Source organism: Anoplopoma fimbria, chromosome 9 (genome assembly GCF_027596085.1).
Source record: "Anoplopoma fimbria isolate UVic2021 breed Golden Eagle Sablefish chromosome 9, Afim_UVic_2022, whole genome shotgun sequence".
In the NCBI taxonomy this organism is placed as follows: domain Eukaryota; kingdom Metazoa; phylum Chordata; class Actinopteri; order Perciformes; family Anoplopomatidae; genus Anoplopoma; species Anoplopoma fimbria.
The window spans coordinates 16,956,141-16,966,194 of NC_072457.1; the positions used below are offsets into that span (position 1 = coordinate 16,956,141).

At 39.3% G+C, this 10,054-nt stretch overlaps 1 protein-coding gene across 1 annotated transcript; it reads right to left on the reverse strand.

The window, feature by feature from the left end:
* Positions 1–254: 254 nt before the first annotated feature.
* Positions 255–9,392, reverse strand: pmm2 (phosphomannomutase 2). Its single transcript, XM_054603726.1, has 8 exons — positions 9,232–9,392; positions 6,810–6,921; positions 6,630–6,706; positions 6,392–6,483; positions 6,120–6,219; positions 4,529–4,604; positions 4,189–4,304; positions 255–2,236 (listed from the first exon to the last, which is right to left on the reverse strand). Exons 1-8 carry the CDS (start codon positions 9,304–9,306, stop codon positions 2,132–2,134), a joined length of 753 nt encoding a protein of 250 aa, XP_054459701.1. The 5' UTR covers positions 9,307–9,392; the 3' UTR covers positions 255–2,131.
* Between the last annotated feature and the right edge of the window lie 662 nt (positions 9,393–10,054).

The following is a 10,054-nucleotide window of genomic DNA, read 5'->3' on the forward strand; positions in this document are numbered from 1 at the left end:
TTGCACTCAAGTCTTAAATGTTTTTTTCCCTTTGTAACTACCTTTTCCAAAATCAGATCACTCCATAGAACTGCCAGTAGGGGTCAGCGTTTATTCACATTCAAATAAAAGCAGCTTTAAAAAAAAACATGTCCTCTCCCAGCCATGATAAAGATGAAGAAAATATGTCCTAAATTTAAAGTCTGAATAGAAATTTCTAGAACCAGTATGAACTATTGGTCATCAACAAGAAATTGGAATCAACAAGAACAAACTGTGATATGTATGAATGTTTATTTAATGCCATCCATTTACTGATTTCAGTGTCATTCTTCTTGACACTGACGTTATAATATTAATTCTCAGCCCAACTGGATCCTTCAGATGAGAATCAGAATAAAATCCATTGAAATCAGGTAACATATTCTTCAAATGTCATTATGTGACTGATGCATGCTTTCAGAACTTCAGTTAATAGTATGGGTCCTTTCAGGTGATCTGTAACGTTTTACATTGTCATTTAGATAAAGTACTAACAGCAAGAAGAGAATTAAACACAACTAGAATTGTTTCATGGTCTCTACACTGGCTGTGTGATTCCATATGTTAACAACCGTATACACTGTTAGGACTTATTAGGGACATTGCTATATTAGTTAATCGTAAAACTGGTTTAAACCCACTGTGAACATGACTGGCTCCATGTGTTCCCTTAATGTGGCAGGACAGACTACAGGTTTAAAAACACTGAGTTTGCACATGACATTCATACAGCCAAATCAAAAGATAAGAGAAAAGACTTTGCCCTCTATCTATGCTGATTTTTTTTTTTAAGTTTTCCTTTTTAAGGGCAGTTTGGCTTATACACTTGAACTAATTTGGGGGAAAAAACGGAATTTTAATCAGCCTTGGCAGATGTACCAACATGCAGATATAAAAGTGTGTGATTAGAAATGTCACAATGTTGCTGTGTATGTGACAACACTGACTTCATCTAATGAGCTATAAGGATCCCCTCTTCTTTTCAACTGGAATATTTTAACGTAGTCTGTGGTGTGTGTATGTTTTGTGTCAATTGATGTAAATGATTTATCAATAAATGCACTGTTAAAGGAAAGAACTGCACCACCATGGCTCTATAGTATTATCCAAAATGACATGAAAAGCTTATGAAAGCAACTTCCAATAACAAAACTCGACCGAGTTTGAGAAGGAATCGACTGTTCCATTACCTGCATACATGACTATGACTAATATGGAATATCATGTCATATTTGTCACATATCTAAATGTGTGCATGGCTATGAGGCTTAAATTCGCAGGATTTGGCTTGCAGTTAGATGATTGTTATAAAATAATATTTCAAAGTATGAATTTAAATTTGACTTTCTTTGAACAATTCAGCCATTGAAAAAAAACTCACAACACAATATGCTAAGCATCTGGATATTTCTTAAATATAGCTATCATTTTCATCCCTACACTTCATCACTTCCATTTATATACAGTATATGAAATCAACATAGAATCAGGTATTGGTATCAGTGTAAATTGGCCAATAAGAAACGATGCCAAATGTCTGAGGACAAACAGTGAAACCATTGCATACTTTGTCCACCGGAGAACAAAATGTCCTGCTCAGAACATTTGCTGGTCAAAACCTTTTAACAACCACATTTCAGGTACCCTTTGCAAAAATGAGATTATACTAAGAAAACAACAATATGTGTTTACTTCTCTAATATCAATATCAACAGTGGGGCTCGAAGTGTATAACTAAAGCAGTATTTGTAATCTATCCCGCACTTCTAAATCCTTACATATTATAATTTTCAGCAAAGGTATAAAGTTATATATAGACTACTTTTTATTTCCCACAGTTCACATGTTTCACAGCAGAATCTCCATACAAGTGTGTACTTCATTCAAGTTCAAGTGCCATTATTGATCTGTATTATGGTTCGAGTTTTTGGGGAATAAATGGAGCAGTGATCCTAAAAATGGCTGAACATAAAATCCAAAGAGGAATACGTCATGGCTCTGACAACAACATTTGCTTTTTGTGTTCAGCCTGATGATAAGTTCTTGACAGATGATAAAGACCTCAAATACCAGCCTGTTTTGGCAGAAAGTGATAGTTTCTGCTTCTCTCTCATGAGAAGAAAAGCTGTTGACAAATTTGTTGCGTGTCCTCTGGAGAGGAGACTTCGTGGCCGATGGTCCGAGGGTCGCTGTAGATCTCATAGTCGTTTCCTCCCTAACACACAAACACAAACACAAACACACAGAGGTTAGCTTAGCTAGACTGAGATGTTTTAAATTATACTTGGGTGAGGCTCAAAGGCAAAGAAACCCTGCAGTGATTGCTTTTGTCTGTATATGTCTGAATAGCAAACTAGTTTAGCTCTACAAAGAAACCCCTGGGCCAATTATTTCAGAATTTAGCACAAACTGCCCCTTTGTAAATCAGACAATACCTTACTTTTTATACCTGTTAAATTCATTTTTGCCTTCAACAAATGACTCATAGTGACAACGTGAAAACGTTTTATGAAAATTTGAGGACTTTGAGTCTCCCAGGAGGGTGATGTCGGAATTGTACATGAAGTTAGTATTAAACTATTTGTGTTTTTCTTCTTCCAACAACTGCTTTTTTTCCAGGCAGAGACAAACTGAAACTAAAAATGCTGGGGAAGGTAGTCGGCTAGAGCTCAGTGTGTTGCCTTGCCAGGTCTTTACAACTTATCACCTGGTGTAACAACCTTTACAAGAGCACAGCATGCAGACTGTCATTCATATTCATTGTCCCCATCTTGCACTGATAGACTTTCCAGTTATTTAACAGTGTCCAACCACGCTCCGAAGACACATTTAGAATATTGAACCCCAAGCAGTTCTTGGCATTTTTTGCTCTGCAATATACAAGTCCTGCAGCTCTATGGAAACAGCACAATCATGCCTTTAGAGAGTAGAGAGAAGACAGAGTAGAGAAAACTAGAACATGTCTTTTGTGCAGTGTAACACAGTTACCATACCATAAATCATAAGTAAGAATGAATTTGATAACTTATCTTACAGAAATTGGAATACAATGGAATCTAGATACACCAACTTTTTCCAAGTGTCCACAATCGTACCAATTTTGAGAAATTAAATGGAGGCTCCACGTACTATATTCATTGAACTGTTTACATTTTTACAACCTGTAGTTACAGCCTCTTCTCTTTGCACTGTGTTAAGCAGCCTGCAGTTCAGTCCAAGTTTCACATAATTTTTGTCACGTAACTTGGTCTCAGGTGAGTCACTAGTGGCTTCCTAGTTGCACGGTGAAGTGCAGAATTGAATGTTTTTTTACTGTCTCTGGTTGGAGCAGAGGCAATATTTTATATGACGCATGTAGAATAGAATGTTTTTGATGAAATAATTTAAGCTTCGTTTTGGCTGCTTTTCTGTTCGTCACACATGATTTGTTCAGGTACTATCATGAAGATGAAAATCTGCCGTTAATGACTGTTTTTAGAGCTTACGGCTATGATAAACGGTGTGGTTTTGCTGATTATTTAAAGAAAACATGCTTTTCAATCCCGCCTGTGGATTTTGGGTGTCAGAGGGTTTTAAACATCAACAATAAGCTGGGAGGTTTTAGAGCGTTTTCAGTGTTTGGAAACCAAACAATCAGCAAATGTGACTTTTAACCAAAATTCAGAAATATGCAGTATCTGCTCAAACAACTGGACAAAATGCCATTGAATGAGTAAAACTATAATTTAATAACCATTTCACACATCAGCTGCAACTCTGAATAAAGCCTTTTCCCCACTGGAAATCTGGCTTGGCCATGACAACTCTAGGCTGGTTAAATCTGCACTTTGTGTTTGTAAGAAACCATGGTTCCACTGCTCTGTTTTAAGGCTGTTTTCATAAAAGAGAGTTTACAGAGTGGTGAAATTTGTAAATGCCAGCTAAGCAAGTTTGAATGGCCTAAACTGAAATAAAGGGATCCGTTTTCAAAATTGAACTGGTAAAGTAACCTGAGGTAACCAGGGTTAGAGAAACTTGGACGATTAACTCAGCAGGTACGCTTCAAACTGTAGGCCTGTGTTGCCAAAAAAAAACACGGTCGTACCAGTCAGTTCTATTGATAGAACAATGTGCGTCAAACAGCCATCAGCCATTCTGGTGTGATTCAGCTGTAGTTAGCATACTCACAGGTTTGGTCTTGTCTCCAAAGAAGTGAATGGTTGAGTAGTTGTCCTTCTCAACAAACCCCAGACAGAATCTCTTATCCCAACCATCAGGAAACACATCAAAGCTGATCTGCCCCCCTGCAGAGAAACAAAGGCCAAGAGGCAGGGAGAGATGATGTGGATAATTTACATCACACTGAGAAAGAAACGGCCACAGCTGAACTGATATCTTATGCTTCCCAAAGTCTGAAACCTGGGGCACAAGTCTGAAGCTGCTACCGATGCTGTGTTCCTTAGGGATTTAACACAGACTCACTATTAATACAAACACTGTATATTTATCATGTATGCAGTCGACTCACCGATTGAGAAAGACAATCCTTTTCCTTTGAACTCTTCCTCTAATACCGACACAAATTTCTCTCTGATTTTCTCTTTCTAAAAGGAGCAAAAAGGAAGAGAATTGCATATGTAATCATTTTTTGTCCTTCCAACTTTAAAAAGATTTGTGAATTAATTGAATTACTAAAAAGGAAATTCAGCCAAATTTGGAAATTGACATTTAGCTTTTAATGAAGTAAACAAACACAAATAACAAACATTTACATTTGTATTTTGAGGATGCACACCTGGTGGCAGTTTATTAATCAAAGGTAAATATAAAAAAAAAAAAAGACAAACAGTTGCCTAATTGCAGAGTGTTAAGACTCAGAGGAACAACGTTTGATACAATAAACATGTTTCTGGCTACCTGACCTGTTTTTGGTTTTGGTCTTCACCATCTCGTGAGAAAAATGTCTGTCTCTTCAGCTGCTAAATGCTGTACTGTTCACCAGCTAGTGTCTAACTGTGTACTACACAATAATGGCAAGTGAACTGAGTGTTGAGGTCCTCTGCTTGGAGGGTAAAGCTTAATTTACACTCGCCGTAGTGAAGCAGGCGTGAGGTGTGCGCGCCAGAAAATGAGGTATACATACAAAATTCCTAGATGGTCGTACATCTACAAATTTTTGTAACTTGCCGCACGCAAGCAGAGCTTTGTAGACGTGACTGTTGCAAATAGTTCGCTGATAGAAGAACCATTTACATCTCTAGTGATTTTACAGAAAACGATCAATTACTTTTTAAATGCTTTAGGAACAGGAGGTCTTAAAAGTCTACATTTGAGTATACATGTTGCCAGCCAAATCAAATTGTTTACAGGATAATCAACCTTTGTTTCTTTTTAATGCATTTAATACTTTACTTTTGTATTTACAGGGCTTTTATAAAAGGCAGCAAAGTAGTCCATGAATATGAGATACGAGTTAACAGGTAATTACAATTCTTCCTCGGCATTGTTGAGGTTGGTTTATGGTGTTTTGTTGGTAACAGTTGTTGTAGTCTTGCCTCTTCTCAGCACATTTTGTTGTACGCCCACTGGCGTTTCTAAGAATAATGTGTTGAGAATTCACGCTTTTTTGTGTGCTAGTAGCTTGCGCACTATCTACAGATGCTTGTGCTAGGGTGCCATGCGCACAAACAAAGCTTGAGTAGCTCATGGACTTTTTTTTTGGGGTTGTTGTGCCCAAATAACAGGTCCTCAAAACGTCCTACCCGTTATGTAACTACCTCTGTGTCGGCTGAGAGGTGGAACAACTCTGTCAACCCATTTCTCCGTACATAAACGTTATTAGAATCGTCATACATGTACATTCAGGTTCATACATGAAATTTGACCTCGGTATTTAACCCATTCTAAGCATTTGATTAATCAGTTGGCTGCTGTGAAGTGCCCTGGCAGCAACTTGGGGTTCAGTGTCTCGCCCAGGAACCCTCTCGAAAAGGCGGTCAGTACGAGCTGGGGATTGAACTGCTGATGGACGACCCACTCTACCCACTAAGCTACAGCCGCCCGATTCATTTTATACCGCCTTGAACAGGATGTGTGAAATGGGCTTATGTGTGTGCTACCTGATCTAGCTCGTAGAACTCAATCCTCTCCTCCTGTGTACAGCTGCGTCCAATGGGGGAGATGTTCAACATGCCGCTACGGAATTCAATGAATGTCCCCCTGTTTGACATTAAACAATACCATTTATTCTCAATATAGCAAAATCAGGTCTTTACCATCCATTAATATGGCTTCCAATCCCCCTTCGATTCCCAGTGCATCTGAACTACAGGACCCAAAAGACAAATACACATTGATAGATGTAGAGATCATGACGTTAACATGTCTGTACCTCTTCTTAGGCAGTTTGATCTTGGCCATGTAGTTGAGACAGAAGTTGATGAAATCTTGGAGTAGCTCTTCTCCCATATGGGTCTGGATGGACTGACAACAGCAAGCAGACAAAGTAAACCTCTGTGGGCCTGTTACACGAGGTAACGCCATTATGTTTAGTGTTTGTTTTTTGTTTTACAAAACCAAGATTAGGATGGCAAATCAGATCAATCTTGGTCAGATTACGTCAATTTTACCTGGACAGAGAGTAACTCTCCATTCTTATAGGCCACCAGACCGTTCTCAGCAAACACGTAGTCCACTTTCTGGATCACTGCACACATAAACATACAGGCAAACAGAGAGTAAAACTAACAACATATTTGAGGTATCGATATATAACAGGTTGACTATAGAGAAACAGATGTGCGTTTTACCATCATTTCCCAGCTGCTCTTTGATCTTACTGAGGTCCGAACCTCCTACCACTCCGACACAAACTCGAGTCCTGAGCTTCTGGAGAAACTCTGCCACGTTTGGAGTCACACGCTGAAAAACACACAATACTTATCTAAGTCATCAGTCAAATAATAACTCCAGCTTTTGCACCACATTCAGTACCAGATATACAAAATCTGCCCTTTATTTCAGTTGTCAGGATTCATGTCAACTGTTAAGCCTCCCAACCGAAAAGGCCTGTTAACTCATGTCCTACGTCTCTGACAACTGACTAATATTAGTCATAGTATCACCATCTCTATATAACTTTGCACTTTTCTTTCTGCTCGTAAGTCTTTCTGCAGTTATTGTACATTGAGTTACCTGTTTTGTCTGTTGCACAAGGACGCCTACTTAACCCTCTTATGATAAGGAAAGTGCAAGCGTGGAAAAGCATTTTACATTTTATGGAGGCAGGGACTGATGATCAAATACATGGTATGCGAGTGGGAGGGAACGTTTTCTACTGTGTAATGGACTTTCTAAGAGTGAGAACTATTCAGGTTGAAATATGGTCAGGACTACCAAGTGAACTGAGAGAATGAAACACCTCAGGAGAGTGTCATAAGTCCTACCAAAGATGACTCATTACAAGCTCCGCCCAATGGTTTCAAATGTTACACTTCTGGAGGAGGAGCAAAGATCGTGTCTCTGTGATGTCGTTGTGGCTCTGCATTACGATGATAAAAACAAAAAAAGATTTAAAGAGCTAACTGAAAAACTATAGTACTTCCCAACAGTAGTCTGACCATTAAGAACCACAATATAACATTGTTTTTCTTAATTCTGTTCATGACATTAATCACAATGACATAGCACTGCAAGACAAACTGAAATGACTTCTGTGTTATAAAAACAAAATTCTTCAGGAGCAACTTGGGGTTAAGTGTCTTGCCCAAGGCCACATTGACATGAACTGCCGGAGCCGGGGATTGAGCCATTTTACCAAGTGGTAAAATGAGACTACAAAATTAAATAACGCATACTAGTTCCCCTTTACAGCCTCTTCGTATACACCTACGCTACTGTGGTGTAGTTTGTTAGTAGATTAACATTAGATATTTATATCTAATGTGTATACTTCTGTGGAATGCATTTACGTTTCAAAAATTATAAAAGTGCTATTCATTTGTGAAGATTATTTTGATGAAGGAAATGTGTTAGTATCATGGCACAGAGCTCAGGGAAAAGGACTGACTTTAAATGGGCTCCTTGGCTCTTGAGAGTTTAAACGATGGGAGTTTTACGAGAAATAATTGCAGTTCAGGCAGTTATTCAAGCTTAGACCTGACGTTGGCAGCACGGTCCTTGGCAGAGATTTCTATGTGGGAGGTATGGAATCATTCTACTGTTGGAAGTGATCATTATCTCATTTTCATGAGAGAAGGTAGTGAAAGCAGGGTGGGTTTGCAGATTCAACAGAAAGGTGGGTATTTGGAAAGACTTCAGAGAAATAAATGAATCATGTTTTTAAAAATATATATAGATAACAGTATTTGGAAATGTATAAATAAAAAAGGTGAGACATGCTATAATCTAATCAGACAATTATAAGGAAACTGACACGAAAAGGCAGCATGTCACCATCCGAAAAGTGCTATTGAGCCATGCTGGGAACATAAAAAAAGGCCAACAAAGAGCTTTGTTGGGTTGTTAAAAAGAAGACTAGTGAGATGGGTATACTGGATACCAGTCACTATCCAGCTGTTGTTCTGCCAGCTTTACCTCTTCGGTTATTGCCACAGCCAGAAATTGAACTTGAACTCATTAGAAATGAATGTGGCCGGAATTGTAAAATCTTTAAATAATAAATAAGAAGGAACAGTTTCCCACAGTTGACAGTCATCTCTACGCGGTGTTTGAGTATGAATGCAAATCGACCTGACATCAGATAAATAACGATATATGATTCAAATATATGACGGACAACAAGAGAGTTTTGTAAAACATTTATTGACGTGTGTGTTTTGAACAGGCATCGACGTCTACCACTAACTTCGTCATTCACTCTCACGAACGTGTGGAGAGTGTTTCTGCAAACGGCTCCGTCTACAGGCTGTTAAAGACGCCGTACACACCGTGACGGAGCGGCTGGGCGACCTGAACGGTTACTTCCTGGTTAGTCAACATGGGTCCTGAACGGTTACTTCCTGGTTAGTCAACATGGGTCCTGAACGGTTACTTCCTGGTTAGTCAACATGGGTCCTGAACGGCGACGCATCTGCCTCACGCACGCGAATATCACCAGTTAACAGTTCATCGCGCACACCGGATGTTACACTGACACGTCGTGGCCTGCTGACAGGCGTCAGTACTGTTAGTACGGCTGCTGTCGCGCACACACAAGCACTCTCACACTACCTGTCTCGCGGACGTGAGCGTGCCGTCAACGTCGAAAAGGCAGAGCGTGCTCGAGTCCACAGTGGCTTCGCTCATCTTTTTGTCTCGATGTTCTTCTCTGTGGACACAGTCCCTGTAATGTATTTTCTCTCTTTCTCTTCTTCTTCTTCTCCTAGTTTAAATGGCGGATGGCAAACAGCTTGACGTGAATACCGCCACCTACTGTACAGCGTGTTTTATATCACACCATTTCTACCCACCAACCTTGTGTTGTTTAAATAGGGAAAGATCTGCCATCCTGGCGACTTTCACTCATTCTTTTGTTTCCAGTATCCCGGCCAGACATTCTCGTACAGCCTCTCATGCAATCACTGTCTTTAAGCTTCTAGCAGTTGCAATTCAACAACAAATATTTAACCCTACATAGTTTAATTCAACATAGTGCTGTTTAAACCTGTGTGATCCCATCTTAATCTCCTCCCTTCAGTGGTGCACAAAAGAACTGCACATCAACATCACCTCTGTGTAGTCTTAGAAGACATGGATGCAGTTCGATGTGTAAATCTTCCTGTGTAGAATTTTTTGACTTTACGCTTTTAATGACAGCTGCTGAATCCGAGCACACCACCACCCTATCAGGCTATTCCCCTAAGAAACTCTTTCTGAAAACGACTCACTAAGCCTCTCTATGTTCAAGAACATGTAAAAGCCTGCAAACACAAATAAATAGAACAAAGATGGTTCCAAGCTTCTCTCCGGCGATGTGATGTCACATCCTTTTTGGATAAGCTGATGTCGCCAGGCTGTGATTTGGTTATTATATGTTGTCTTAAAAAATATCTCA

Bases quoted from the DNA above. Each gene is read 5' to 3' on its own strand.
- pmm2 (XM_054603726.1), bottom strand. From the start codon at position 9,306: ATGAGCGAAGCCACTGTGGACTCGAGCACGCTCTGCCTTTTCGACGTT. The intron at 6,707-6,809 runs GTAAAACGCACA...TTATGTGTGCAG, and splicing joins AGAGCAGCTGGGAAATGATG to TGATCCAGAAAGTGGACTAC. The intron at 2,237-4,188 runs GTGAGTATGCTA...TTTGTGTGTTAG, and splicing joins TTGGAGACAAGACCAAACCT to GGAGGAAACGACTATGAGAT.